At 51.0% G+C, this 15,263-nt stretch overlaps 1 protein-coding gene across 1 annotated transcript in view; it reads left to right on the top strand.

The window, feature by feature from the left end:
• Positions 1 to 15,263, top strand: part of NOL4L (nucleolar protein 4 like) — a 113,836-nt gene that overhangs the window by 31,344 nt on the left and 67,229 nt on the right. The window contains exon 4 of the mRNA XM_014570850.3: positions 8,410 to 8,519. Coding sequence (XP_014426336.2) covers positions 8,410 to 8,519 — 110 coding nt within the window. The remainder of the gene's footprint in view (positions 1 to 8,409; positions 8,520 to 15,263) is intronic.

Here is a 15,263-nt window from a genome sequence, read left to right as displayed (position 1 = left end):
TATATTAGCACTGGAAAAGGTTCAGAAAAGGGCAACAAAAATGATGAGGGGTTTGGAACGGGTCCCATATGAAGAGAGATTAAAAAGACTGGGAATGTTCAGCTTAGAAAAGAGGAGACTAAGGGGGGGTATGATAGAGGTCTATAAAATCATGACTGGTGTGGAGAAAGTGACTAAGGAAAAGTTATTTACTTTTTCCCATAACATAAGAACTAGGAGTCACTCAATGAAATGAATAGGTAGCAGGTTTTAAACAAACAAAAGGAAGTTTTTCTTCACATAGCTCACGGTTGGTCTGTGGAACTCCTCGCCAGTGGAGGTTGTGAAGACCAGGACTTTAACAGGGTTCAAAAAATAACGGGATAAATTCATGGAGGTTCGGTCCATCAATGGTGATTAGCCAGGATGGGTAGGGATGTTGTTCCTAGCCTCTTTCAGAGGCTAGGAATGGATGACGGGAGCGGAATTGCTTGATGATTCCCTGTTCTGTTCAGTCCCTCTGGGGCACCTGGCACTGGCCGCTGTGGGCAGACAGGACACTCGGCTGGACGGTCCTTTGGTCTGACCCAGCCTGGCCGTTCTTCTGTGTCATATTTATTCACAGCTAGTTATTGAAAACCATTATGGTAAGTATATTTCCTTGAAATTGTCCCAGATAAGTATAAGACTTTTATTAGCCTCTGCTTCATTTCTGCAGCATATGCGTATGTTGCTGATTAAGTCTCAGGTCTGGATGCACAAAAGTGCTTGGGTGCCTAGAAAAATCACAGAACGTGCCGCCAATCACAAAGCCAGAGTTAGGCACCTAGGCTGCTTTTCCAGTGAGGGTTTGGACTGCCATTCAGGCTGCAGGCAGCCTAAGCTAGACAAGGAGAGATTCTACCTCTTAGGGGGGACTAAGCACCACCCCACCCTGGGAGATTCAGGGAGGGACTTATCTCTGCTAGCAAGTGAAGCCCTCTTTGGAGTTGGGGCTTTTGCTGGAGGTCAGGGTTTGGAGGGGAGACGGCGCTCCCCCGTCACTTTTAGCCCAGTGATGGGCCATTCACTTAAGATGTGGGAGATCCCAGTTCAAGTTTCCTCTCCGTCCAATAGGAAGCAGGGATTAGAGTGCTCTGATCATTTGGCTCTAGAGTCGTCTGATAAGGGTCCTCGAGACCCAATTCATAGCACTTGGATAACAGCTGACACCAGCCTACCTGTCTGTCCCACCACTGAGATGGACCATGACCCTGTTCTCCCAGGCCCTTAATTGAACAGGACGTGGCTGTTTCAGAGCCTGTCTTCTCCCTAATCTCCTGAAGCAGCTGTGCTTCCCAGAGACCATGGAGCAGCACAGACAGGCTGGGATTCCGGCCACACGGTACTGGGTGCTAAACATCCTCAGTGGCTGAATCCCGGCTCTGGAACTTGTGGTCAGAAGAGACTAGACTGAGCCAAAGCCTGACCGTCTTGATCAAAGTGTAACAGAGACCTTTTCAATAAAGGCTTCCCTCCAAATCAATGCTCTTAACACATAAACGCAGCAGACAAAAAATCTTTCACGCCGCTCCTTAGCTGGGCGGGGGGAGGGAGAAGGAAAGAGATGAATGCCTTTCTGTTCCATGCTCTTCTCTTGAATTGTGTGCAGCGCACAGGGCCTGCCTAGAAACCTACAAAAATGGGTGGATTAGATTAGCGCTTAGCAAGAACACTGGCTAATTCCACTATTTATTTATGTGGGAATGTATTGCAGTGGATCGCACTGGCATTGGATGGAAGATTACACATCCACATATCAAATGGAACTCACAACAGGGTGCAAAACTCTGAACCCTCCTATCCAATCGCCACCTGCATCATTTGTCAGACAAATCTCACCTCGCTGCATTCCCGATCAGAAAAATCCCTACGTCCACGGATCTTGCGCTGAACTCTGCCGGGCACCAACTTGTCTTGCTCCTACCAAACTCGGAACAGCATTGGGCCTCATCATAATCTCAGAAATGCTGGTGTAAATAAGTCAATCCACTGGAGCTACGGAGAGTGGGAGTTAGGATCAGGCCAGTTCCAGTCTAAACAATTCTTCCTGCTTTAGGGCATGGGGGGAGTTATATAAAACACTGTCATAATATTTTAATGAGGAGAAATACACTAATGGCGTAAACCACTCCCGCAGCCCTCTGGTAAGATGCAGCATGCTGGGCTACACAATGTGGATTCCTATGGGGCTTCTTAAAATAAGGTTTCCCTCATCTTTTATTACTCCATACTTTGGCTTGGGAAAACAATCTTTGTTTCAGATTCTTATCTGAGTCACAATCAAGTAAATGTAAATGAAGTTCATGGGATTATTCCAGATTTACCCCAGTGTAACTGATGGGTGAATCTGACGGTCAGAGTTCATCTCTTCCTGCTGCTTATTCACCATTTGATGACATCACCCCCCATGTGTGGGACTGCTTTAATGATTTCTGCACCCAGTTGTGATGTGGAAGATGGAAGCCAGGCTGGAAGTAAGGAACAAGCTAGGAGAAACAGTGGTTGCCAGCTGGCTCTACAGAGACAGGGAGCCTCAGGGGAGGCCACTGTTGGCCCTCAAACAGGGATCCTTGAAGGTCAGCTGATGTCAACTTGATCCTCTTTAACCCCTGAATAGCAGGGGTCTTTGGAAAGAAGGTGCTGTTAGTCCCTTCTCCCGCTCAGATCACAGCGGTTCTTGGGTAAAAGCCACTGCAGACGCACCCTCGTCCTTCTCGATTCATGCCACTGAGATAGTCCAAGGGCACAGAGTGATGTTCCCAAACTGCCAGCCCGCTGGGTCAGACAGAAGAAGTCTTCAAGGTCCAGCTGCTTTCAGGCTGCTTCCTCTCGCCAGCTGCAAAGGCTTCTGGAGGGCAGAGTGTTTGTCATTAGCAGCTCGCTTCCTCTGCGTACATTAGGTTAGCAGAACAGTTAGGGAAGAGAGAGCCCCAGAATACCAAAAAACCTTTTGTGTGTGCAGCCCTTGGGGGAACTCCAGAAACCAGCCCCCTGAGAACGAAGAACAGATGAATCCTAGACTGCAGCTGACCTGCTACACTCACTCCTTATTAACGAAGGGTTATATTCTTGCATTTGGATCCAAGTATCAGGAGTTCGGCTAGTTTTGAGTCCAGTGAAAGAAAGGCAGAAAGACAGACCCTCCATATTTGTAGGTGACTTTTTACAGAAAGTTAGAAGCTGTGTTGTGTTTTAATAGAGACATGGTAGGAGAAGACCAAAGCAAAGCAATGTACTAGAAAAAAACTCACCAGTAGTAGAAGTAGTGCTATGGAGAGTAGGATCATTAGACACTAGACCATGGGTTCCCAAACTGGGGAGCATGCCCCCCTGGGGGGGCGTGAAGAAATTCCTAGGGGAGCGTGAGGCGACCCAGCCCCTCTCTCCACCTAAGTTTTGCTGCTATTTTTTTTTTCGGCCCTGGTCAGTTTCTTCTCTTTTTTTTTTTCTCAACAAGTTTTGTTGCTATTGGGGGGTGGGGCATGCGGGTTTCTCAAAAATCAAAAAGGGGGTGTGGTGCCGAAAAGTTTGGGAACCATTGCACTAGAGGGTGAAAAGACACGCTAGGCTACTTCGTCCATCCCCCTTCCAATGCAGGAATGCTTTGTCCAGACTAGTTTTACACACCCCAGAGTGATGCAGTTTGCACCACATCTCTTAGGGACACTGTGCCGGAGTCTAACAGCCTTTCTGCCTCCCCCCGCTAGCCTCCGGTGTCTGATAGTCAGCATTTCATTCTGTTGTTCTTACTGGAACCCTAGTTACACCGGGATTGTGCCCAAGCACAGGGAATCCACACTCGGGGCGCTACACAGCCCCTCTCCTCCTGCATCTCCACGAGTCGGAGTGGAAGACAGGCGCGGGTCTGTCCAGATCCACTAACCCCTGATCGCTGCAGAGCAGGAATGCCAGGGCAGCAAAGGCTACTCGCTTGGGGGCTCAGCAGCGGCTGTGAAGACCCCTGGAGGGGGAGGTTGTTCTCTTGTCACCTCACACAGGTGGTGAGTTGCACCACAGGGGACAACACTGCTTTTGCCACGGGGTGTGCGTCTCACTGTTGGTTGGCGCTCCCTTCTGGAGATTAGTGTACCCGGTTCAGTGCCCTGTTCCTGTCTCCCACCCTTGCAACTCTCCTCTCGCTGGCCGAGTCGCCGTACGAGTGCAACCTGACTCGGCCCCCCCACCAGCATCCGGCAGTTCTCCTGCTCACTGCCCTGTGTTGCGCCCACAGTGATGCCGGCCATCTTCCTATTCGCTGCCTTTAGCAGCGCCAGCCTGCCGAGGTTGCTAGGGAAACCCAGGCCCACCCTCTGCTCTGGGTTCCAGGCCAGAGTCCTACAGGGAGCAGCTGGTCAGGGACTTCACCAGCCTTCTTGCTCTTGCCCCTGGACGACTGGCCACCATGTTCCTTTAAACTTCTTTTTCATCAGCCTCCCTAGTCACCCCCTCGCTCTCTTAGGCCTACTATGTACCCCGTCCTGATGGGCCCTGGCATGCCTGCCTTCTCCCTTGCCTCAGGGAGAGAGACTGCAGGCCACTAGACACCCCCTGGTCCCTCACAAGTGAACTTCCTTCTCATTAGCAACCTCCCCTCGGCCTGTGTCCCCTGTTTGCAGCTTAATTGGCTGCTTGGGTCTCCCTGGCCTAATTCAGCTCTTCCAGGGTGTGGGTTGGGTTGCCAGGTGTCTGGCATTGTACCGGACAGTCCGGTATTTGTGCGCTCTGTCCAGTAAAATAATCAGACAGTACTGGACATGTGCAATGTCCGGTATTTTCGGATTTTTCCGGCTGTGCACCGGACGGAAGCCTAGCATGGGTGGGGGGAGCGGCTGGGAGTCCCAGCTGGGAGGCGGGGCCGCGATTGCTGCCGGGAGCCCTCAGTCGGTTGAGTGTGAGGAGGGGAAGCCTCCTCCTCACTCGTGTGTTGCCGGGAGCCTGCGCGGGACAGGCAGCGCCCCAGGATCTGCAAGTGCCCAGGTCAGTCCTGCTCCCCGCTGGCCGATTTGCTTACCCTCTGCTCCCTTCCCATTCAGTTCTCCCCCACTTCCCCTCCTGATCTTCCCCGGCCAGCCCCCTGCATTGCCCCCCAGCTCTGCTTCCCGCTGGCCAGTTCCTCTTCCTGATCTCCCCTGGCCAGCGCCGCTGCACCCTCCCCCGCCAGCTCTGCTTCCCGCCCCTCCCCTTCTTCCTGGCCAGCCCCGCGGCCCCTGACACCACCCCTGCTCTGCTTCCCACCCCCCCTTCCTCCTGGCCAGCCCCGCGGCCCCTGACACCACCCCCTGCTCTGCTTTTCTTCCCCCTGCCCCCGGCCAGCCCCGCCCCCCCTCCTGGCCGGTCCCTTCCCCCCTCCCTGCCCATGATCAAGTGTGTCCGTTTTTTTGGGGGCATCTACCTAGTAACCCTAGGTGTGGGGACTGTACTTCATCACCAGTTCTATAGCCACTGTAAGCCCACCATGCTTCATTCGCTCCATGCACCCGTCCTCTTTTCTTAAAACTGGATTCAGTGAGTCCGACAACTGAGGTCCGCTCTTGGGAAGACAAAACCCCCTAGCTAGATGCAGTGGCCACACCCAGAGGCAAGTGCAGGCTTTCTTTCTTCCCCGAAGAAGTCACTGCTCTTCCCCCCTTCCTCTTAGATGCTGTCGTCCCTTCTACAATCGGGTCCGGGCATGACATCGAGAGGCTGCAAGCTCAGCCATCCTGGGTGCTCTTCCTATTTGTCATTTGCCGAGTCCAGCCTGCCTGTCTCAGGTCCAGGAGCTCAGACCCACCCCGTGGACAAGGGCTGTTGCAACCTCACACTGATACCTCTGTATCAGTGTGGGGTGACAAGCAGCCGGTCTGCAAGGGGAGCTGGTTTTTAAACTGGCTTCCTTTGCAGACCAGTTCTCACCTGGCACCCTGTGCTGGTGCCTCTGATGCAGAAGCAGCAGTGCAGAGTGGTAGGGGGCACCTCAGGAGTGGGGCCGGAGCACACTGGCTACTAGCTCCGCCCCCAGAGACTATAGAATAGTTGAGTAACCGATAAGAATTCATGAGGTTAATTGACTATTCAATTAACCAGTATTTAATATTCCTAATATGTTCCCCTGGGAGCATGCTCCCTTGTCCTGCGACCAGTTTGTAGGAGCCCTTCCTGCGCTGGGCTTTTAGCAGGTTTTGTGTCACTAATTTACATCCCACATAGGCTAATGGGTTATTTTGTGTGCTTCTGATGTGCAGTCTCAGAAATGTTAATTAATGTCTGGACCAACACCTGGGAAAGAGAAGGGCATCAGCCAACCATACAAAAAGAACATACAGTATTTCAGGCAAATAGAGCATGGCTGCTCTCCCATCAGTTGGCTGCTGCCCCGAGTGCATTCCTGGATTGTGTCTGTTTCTCACATTGAGGGCTAGTTCCCTAGACACGTAAGTGGCAAGGGCAGGTGGAGTGGCATATGGGAGAGACTGGGGTGGGGCAACATTGTTTAGTCTTGTCCCAGTGCAGCTGGAAGGATAAAACCATCCCGGAAACGCTTTCAAATCTCCGAGGCTGTGTCTACACTGGCGCGATCTCGCGCAAAAGCGGCTGCTCTTGCGCAAAAACTTGCTGCCTGTCTACACTGGCCGTGTGTTTTTGCGCAAGTAAACTGACGTTCTAATGTATAAGATCAGGGCTTCTTGCGCGAGAACTCTGCCGCTGCCGCTCAGGAAGAAGCCCTTTTGTGCAAGAGCTCTTCCAGAAGAGGCCAGTGGAGACAGGCAACATGAATTTCTTGCGCAAGAAAGCCCTATGGTTAAAATGGCCATCAGAGCTTTCTTGCACAAGAGAGAGTCTACACTGGCATGGATGCTCTTGCACAAAAGCACATCTCTTGCGCAAAAGCACAGCTCTTGTGCAAAAGCACATGCCAGTGTAGACACTCTCTTGTGGAAGAGTTTTTGCACAAGAAATCTTCCGTAAAAGAGTTCTTGCGCAAGAAGCTGCCAGTGTAGACGTAGCCAAAGCGTTTCCCCTGCATGTTAGCTGGAACATCTCTGAGATCATGACATTTCGGAGGGGCAGAAAGCTTTTGAAAGTCAAGCCCATGCTTTGGCTTGAGGTTTTTACAAAGTTGGCTATAGAGCATTTTGTGACCAGGAAGGATTTCTATGAGCTGGAGAGGGGGAGCTTTTCAGTTCCTCTTGCAATTTTAGCAAAGTCATCTGCATTATCTGGGATCACTTGCTCCCCCGGGCTCACTGTGCCCCAAAGCCCACATATTACAGTTTAGCTGACAGGGTGTCATGTGGTTGCATAGAAAGTAGGGATGTAAAATCCCGCTTCATTGGTTAACTGGTTAAATAGGGAAGAGCGTGGGTAGGAGGACCAATGCAGCCCGAATGGACACTGTGTTGCAGATGGGCTCTGTGGGGGTGGAGCAGCACCCTTCTTGTGATGGGCAGATGGCTGCTTCAGGCCCCCACTGGTTAACTGTTACCTGGTAAAACTAATTAACGTCCCTAATTAGAAAGCTGTCAACAGGGACAGTTTGAGATAAATGAACAAATAGGTTATTTTAATGATCTCATTGAAACACAGTCTCCATCACAAGAGGGAGATACCTCCAACGCTCCCTTAACACTCACCCCAAAATGAAGGCATCTCCATGAGACGGGGTGCGACTTTGCAGCCCTTCCACGGGTTAAAACAATCCTGGTTGCTGTGGAACGCTCTCTGCGTTCCCTTGGGACAGACGTGGCTTGGAACCCTCTGGTGAGATGTTTCCTCCTGTGTTTAATGTTTAGTCACCCAAATGAAAAATGTTACATGATGGGTAACATTTTCCTCGTGGGGCAGTTCCTTTGCAATGAAAGGGAATTGCCTTCAGGGTGGGGACTTTAAACAATATGTAGCACAGGGGCCTAGATACTGAGTGGGGGCTTTGGAGGGTTACTACAATACTCACGGGCTACGTCTAGACTGGCATGATTTTCCGGAAATGCTTTTAACGGAAAAGTTTTCCATTAAAAGCATTTTCGGAACAGAGCGTCTAGATTGGCCCGGACGCTTTTCCGTAAAAGCACTTGCCATTTTCACGATCGGGGCTTTTTTGCGGAAAACAAATCTGAGCTGTCTACGCTGGCCCTCTTGCGCAAAAGATTTGCGCAAAAGGGACTTTTGCCTGAACGGGAGCAGCATAGTATTTCCGCAAGAAGCACTGATTTCTTACAGCAGGAAGTCAGTGCTTTTGCGGAAATTCAAGTGGCCAGTGTAGACAACTGGCAAGTTTTTCCATAAAAGCGGCTGTTTTTCCAGAAAAACTGGCCAGTCTAGACACAGCCACGGTGGTTATACAGTGTCAGGACTGCGCCTCAGCGCTCCCCCTCTAAAAGGAGCTTCCCTTTTGTTTTTTCACTTCAGAAAATGAGCCACCCTCCTCTTTGGTCTCTGGAATCATTGACTACAACATGCCTCTCACCTCCACCTATCTGAAGCAAATGAAGCTGCGGGTGATGAATTCCCAGGAGCAGGTGAGTGTCTTTCTTCCCGGATGGGAGTCTGTCTGGGCAGCACCGGGTGCAGAGCAGATTTCTGAGTAGGCTGAATGGCTGACACGTGGCACCGCAGAACAGCAAAGGCCAGATTTTCGCAGGGACAGTTTTGCATGTGTCCAGCTTACATGCATGTGCAGGTTGGGAATTGCACAAGTGCAGCGAGTGTTGTGCTGTGTAGGTTGTGTCCACACAGCATTTTGCTAAAAAATCCATGCAAGACTTTTGCAGAAAGGGCAGGGGAGAGGAAGAGAAATGCATTCAGGGCAGTTTTTGTTCATTACAGTTCACATGTTCTTTGGTCATAGGGTGGTTTTGAGTGAAATTAGCGTACAGGTATCCATGATGACGAGGAATGTATTTCTCTGCCACCTTCCAAACTGCTTAAGGACTTTAGCGGATCGGGGCTGATCCCCAGGCATTGCTTCTGTTGCTCGGATGTTTGCTTTTCGGGAGTTCTTCAGCCTCTTGCTGGAGGGTCAGCTCCAGTCACTTCCTTCCTGTCTCCAGCTGGGAAGAGGCTCAGCTGCTTGGTGACAATATTGTGCCTCTGGATTTTGATTTGGGAATGGAGGGGTAGACTGCCACATGATTATTCTCAGGCCATGGAATTTTCCAATGTTCTGCAGCTGCAGAATTTGCCAAGGGATCCTCAAGGCACCATGGAAACAGACTATAAAAAGAATACACTTTACTGACTCCCTACAAAGTTGCACTGCTGGCATTTCAGAAACCAAGTGTCAGATTTTCTTCCTAGCAGATACTGAGGTTGCTCCTCTCCCTACCTTGTGTGTGTGTGTTGCTCCTCTCCCTACCTTTTGTGTGTGTGTGTGTGTGTGTGTGTGTGTGTGTGTGTGTGTGTGTGTGTGTGTGTGTGTGTACACCCGAATGGGGACGTTGAAGTACATGGATGGTTGTTATTTGATGGCAGCCTAAAGGACGTACTCAGTGCCGGGTGTAAAATGTCAAATTGTGATTATTTGTAGGGACTGAGGAGATAGATAATAAATCTTTTCATCGATTCAGTGGAAAAAACACCTTACCCTGGGGATAAATTACATGTTGGAGGGTGCAGTTTGGCATGGCTTTTCCTTACATATGCTGGACACTCAAGTTTAACAACCATCCAGCATAGGGATGTAAAATTCCATTTAATCCGTTAACCCGTTAAATGTTGCGTCTAACCAGTTAACTGCTTAAACAGGATCCCATGGGTGGGGGCCAATCCAATTTGGCTGGGCTTGCCACTCCGTGGGCTGCTCGAGCCAGGCTCAGCCTGCTACACCACGCCACGGGTTGGGGACTGCTTTGGCCGGGCCTATCGTACTGCTCCAGGGCGCCGGTTAACTGCTGATGGGTAAGCATCACGATTAACCAGTGACATCCCTAGTCCAGTGGGCAGTATTAGGGTTTTAGAATTGTGAAAAGCTGGGGATCTAATGGTTTTGCAATCTGTTATGGAGTCTGATGCTGTAGAATTATGGACAGCTCTATGAGTTCACCAGTCTGGAATCTCTTTTCCTCAGAAACGGGCTCTGAACATCACGAGAAAATTGGATTCTAAAAGGGATCCATTCAAGAGCCTGGATAGTTCGGGGGATCAATAGCAAAACACAGAATCCGATTCCTGGTTCTATATCGATCCGCGGACAAGGGTGCCCAAAAGTTAACACTGGCTGACCATGCAGTGGCTCATATGAAATGAGTTTGGTGGGTCTCAGTCCACAAATTTCTCACCGCAATTGGCATTTTCTATTGCAAGGCTACAGAGCCAGTGGGTCATGGAGACTGAACACCAGCCTCAATGCAGGAAAGTGATCCTTTCTTGTCAGGGCTGAGGTATATTAGCAGGGTTGTGTTTGCCTAATTAGTGTGTGTGTGCTTTACCTGCTCTGTGAAAGAGAGGCCTTCAGTCTCCTGATCTGTAAAATGCATTTGATTAAAAATATGTGATGAATCTTAACCAAAAACATGAATCCAAGTCATAGAATCCTAGGGCTGGAAGAGACCTCAGGAGGTCATCAAGTCCAGCCCCCTGTCCAAAGCAGGACCAACCCCGATTCAATCATCCCAGCTAGGGCTTTGTCAAGCTGAGACTTAAAATCCTCTAGGGATGGAGATTCCACCCCCTCCCTAGGGAACCCATCCCAGTGCAGATGGATCTGAACTTCTAGATTGAATTTACAGCTAAAATGAGCCAAACTCTGGAAATCAGCAGAATTTGGTGTAGAACCAGAGTTTTGAACTCTGGGGTTCAGGAATCTCTGTATCTGGATTTTTCTCTCAGTACACGTTAGCCATAGGAAGTGTGTGTCTGTAGTTCTGTTTTTGGACCTACCACTAAAAAAATGTACAGGAAATGTACCACCGCCCAGAAATGCTTTTGCATCTGGCTAATGGATCCCAGAACTCAGTCAGTGTGGGGAGTAAAAAGCTGCAAACAAGATGGCTGTTGCTGGGGCAAATGGATTCTCTGCGCTATTTGATTGGACGAACTGAATGTATTTTCCTTTCTGAAGCTAGCCCTCTCCCTGGCTTGCTAGCTTAGGAGTAGAAGAAAAATGCCAAAGAACAGAAAAAAACCTAAAAAGCTGATATCAGAAAGTTCTCAGATGCTGTATTCCAGTACCCTGGCCCTGAGCATGGACTTGAAAACAGAGGTACCTTGAAACCACAGCACCATAAGCAAGCGTGTAGAATACTTATGTTCATAGACATAAAGAGCAAATACATCAGAGACTGCTCTGGAGAGGAGACAAGGAGTTATCACCATGAGGACACAGGCAGGTGGAGAGGAACCTGATAAGCACTAGCTCATGAGAGAACAGAGGCAGGTTTCTCTCTGCACTGCCCAGGAAACAGGCATAACAAGAACACTGTAATGTATGCTGTGCACTTTGGAAGCAGTTGTTGTCAGAGGATCTACGAGCACTATACAAAGATTACATTAATTCATCTTTACACCACCTCTGTAACACGGGTAAGCATTGTTATCTCTATTTTACAGGTGGGCAAAATGATGCCTAGAGAAGTGCAGGGTCTGAATTTCAGAATTACTGAGTGTCTCCAGGTGAAGGTCACCAGGGAGTTTGCATTTGCCAATTTAATCTTGTGTGGAAGACACTCCAGTAGTGCCTTGGTGGGCAGCCATATGAACTCCTGAGACAAACAGTTGATAGTTGATGTCAGTAGAAGCTGGAGAACATAAGAACAGCCAGGCTGGGTCAGACCAAAGGTCCATCTAGCCCAGTATCCTGTCTGCCGACAGTGGCCAATGGCAGATGCCTCCGAGGGAGGGAACACAACAGGCAATCATCCCGTGATCCCACCCATCATCCATTTCTAGACTCAGCACCTCTGAAAACGGCCCTAAATGATTCGCCCATGGACACCCATCAAGTCAGTGACAGAGCTGGGAATAGATTCCAGGAATCCTGACTCTCCATCGTTGCTAAACCCAGTTCCTGAAATTCCTTTGTAAGGAGAAAGATAGGTGTGAATGATTATCCGGAGTATCTGTCAGGAAAGAGTCTGCAGGCCATTTCCAGGCATGGCTAATGTACTAGGTGGAAACAGTAAGCCACGTTCCCTCTGCATGCCCTCTGGAGTCAGGCCAGGCAATGGCCTACTGTCAATGGGATCTACAGTGCTGGGACATACGGCCTACGCCTCTGAAAGCTTGAGGAGATTGTGACTGTAGCTGCATGGGAGGTGTGGGGCAGAGGGGAGCCTGCTGCAGGTGGTGGTGGGCATAGAGGAGGTGTGGGGCAGAAGGGAGCATGTGGAGGCAGGGCCTGGGAAAAGTGGGGTTGCTAGGAAGGAGAGCTCCATGGGGTAGGGAGGGTGGGGCTTGAACTTGAGTTGTGATGCATCTGGACAGGATGGATCAAGAGCACGTAGCGTAGGTGCCAAATCCATGGGTGCTCTGGGGCTGGAGCCCTCTCGGAAAATGGGGGTGTGTGGCACCTCAGCGCCTCTCCCCTCAGCGCCTCCCGCCGGCAACCCCCAGCTCCTCCCTCTGCCCCCCTCCCCTCAGCACCTCCCGCAGGCAGCCCCCAGCTCCTCCCTCTGTCCCCCTCCCCTTAGCGCCTCCTGCTGGCAACCCCCAGCTCCTCCCTCTGCCCCCCTCCCCTTAGCGCCTCCCGCTGGCAGCCCCCAGCTTCTCCCTCTGCCCCCTCCCCTTAGCGCCTCCCGCTGGCAGCCCCCAGCTCCTCCCTCTGCCCCCCTCCCCTCAGCACCTCCCGCAGGCAGCCCCCAGCTCCTCCCTCTGCCCCCCTCCCCTTAGCGCCTCCTGCTGGCAACCCCCAGCTCCTCCCTCTGCCCCCCTCCCCTTAGCGCCTCCCGCTGGCAGCCCCCAGCTCCTCCCTCTGCCCCCTCCCCATAGCGCCTCCTGCTGGCAACCCCCAGCTCCTCCCTCTGCCCCCCTCCCCTCAGCACCTCCTGCCGGCAGCCCCCAGCTCTTCCCTGTGCCCCCCTGTCCCTCAGCGCCTCCGGCCCACAGCAAAACAGCTATATTGCAGCATTCAGAGGCGCCGGGAGGGAAGGGGGAGGAGCAGTGACTAGGGTTGCCAGGTGTCCGGTTTTGAACTGGACTGTCCAGTATTTCAGCTTTCTGTCCGGGAAACAAAGTGATAAAATACTGGACATAGAAATGCCCACTATTTTCTAATTAAGTGTTTATTATTATCATGAGTATCAGGGCGTAGTTGTGTACTGCCTGGATGGTCGACATGCTCACACTGCTTGAGTCACACTGCATGAGCGTGTCTACCAGCCAGGCATATGCAACTACGCAGTAGAGAGGAGGAGGGGGACGGCTCGTGCGCCCCGCTGGGACCTTGCATGGGACAGGCAGTACCCCGGGATCTGCGTGCACCCAGGCCAGCCCCGCTTCCCACTGGCTGGTTCCCCCCCACTCTCCTCCCGGCCAGCCCCACTCCCCCCAACCCACTCCCAGCCAGTCCCACTCCCCGGTGGCCGGTTCCCCCCGGCCAGCCCCGCTTCCCAGCCGGTTCCCCACAGCCAGCCCTGCTCCCCCGTCCCCTTCCCAGTCAGCCCCGCTCCCATCCTGACCATTCCCCCCCATCTGAGATCAAGTGTGTCCGGTATTTTTTTTTTAAACCGTCTGGTAACCCTAGCAGTGACACAGCACACATAGGGGAGGAAGAAGGTGGGGTGAGACCTGAGGGAAGGGGCAGAGTGGAGGCAAGGCCTGGAGCAGAGGGGGTGGTCGATCATCCACCAGCTACAGCAGAAGTTAGCGCCTATGAAAGGAAACGAACAGGACATCAGACATCAGCACAGTGTAATGTTCTCTGCCGGAGCTGATCCCAGCGGGTCAGAGTAGGAGAAAGGTGTTAACCAGTATTAGTTAAATGTGATGGAACTGAGGCTACACCTCAGTTTCCTACAAAGCCTCACGTTGTTTATTAGAGAGTTTGCATCTGTTTCCAGGTGTGGAATCAGTCCGACAAACATTACAGAGGATCATTTTGCTCAGGGTAGGAAGAGCAGAAAAAGTGACAGAGGAACTGTGTAAAAAGGGGTTCATCTCTCTTGCTAGGGGGCTGAACCAAGCATTTGCATAGTATCCATTCTAACCCTACATTTGTAGCTTCTCCGTGCCATTTGTGCTTTGTGAAATAGTGGGTCCGTTGACTACCGATTGGTGCCCAAGGATGAGGTGGGCTAATTTGAGTTAAACCTTCATGCTTAATGTTACCAGCAAATCTTAATGATTCACATCTTCCTAGCTGGACCTCCCCCTCCCCCCCAAAATGGATGCTCTTTATTTCACTCATACTAAGGCATTTGTTTAAATGACTTGGAGATTTTGATCAACCTATGCAGCCTCAGGTCTACATTCTGAGCAGGGCTGAGTAACTGTAACTCATGATGTAGCTACAGGTTGAACCTCTAAAATATGGGACTTTCTGGTTCGGTAGGACCACGGATATTGCTGGACCAGAGAGCCCTGGCTGGCCAGGCTCAGGGGTTCAGCTGGCACAGTGGGGAGCAGGGCTGGCGGGGAGGAGGGCCAACAGCCGGGAGGAGAGCCTTGACCTTTCCTGGCCCAACAAACTCTATGGTGCAGGACCGCTCAGATCCCGAGGGTGCCAGACCAGGAAGGACCCGCCTGTATTTTGAGGTTCTGCTTTTTGTATCAAGCTTTTCTGTAGTTCTGGGTGTTTATACAATACTTCACAATCACACGTGCTTGATCCTGTTTGGTGCGCCCTCAACACTCACCTCCTTTAGTGGGAACTGAAGGTTATTCAGCACCTTGCAAGTTTGAGGTCGGTATAAACAAAACCTGTTCCCTGCTTAAAGAATCTGCACTTGAAGGCTTTGAACCTGTTTCCACTGAACTCAATGACAAAGCGCACAGTGATGTGGTGGGCGCCAGATTGTGCCATTTTGTTCTTTATAAGGCCTAGGAGCATCACGTATTCCATGTGATTTGAGCCCTTTGACTATGCTGGGAAGTGGTTCCCTCCGTGGATACATTATGCAACTGTGTGGAAGTCAATACAAGATACTTATCAAGGGTGGAAAGCATATTTGCTAAACTGACTCTTGGATACTGTAACACGGTTAATTCTTCCATTTATATTTAACATAAGCTGTGGGCATGTCTATGTCTACTTGGAGTTACTGTGCCCAGAAATGGCCCCACAAAACAAGACAAAAATTCATTAAGTTTGGGCCCAGGACTGCCGCTCT

Source organism: Pelodiscus sinensis, chromosome 17 (genome assembly GCF_052426305.1).
Source record: "Pelodiscus sinensis isolate ZL-2025 chromosome 17, ASM5242630v1, whole genome shotgun sequence".
NCBI lineage: Eukaryota > Metazoa > Chordata > Testudines > Trionychidae > Pelodiscus > Pelodiscus sinensis.
Note: the sequence above shows the minus strand (reverse complement) of the source record. Positions and strands in the feature narration are given on the sequence as shown.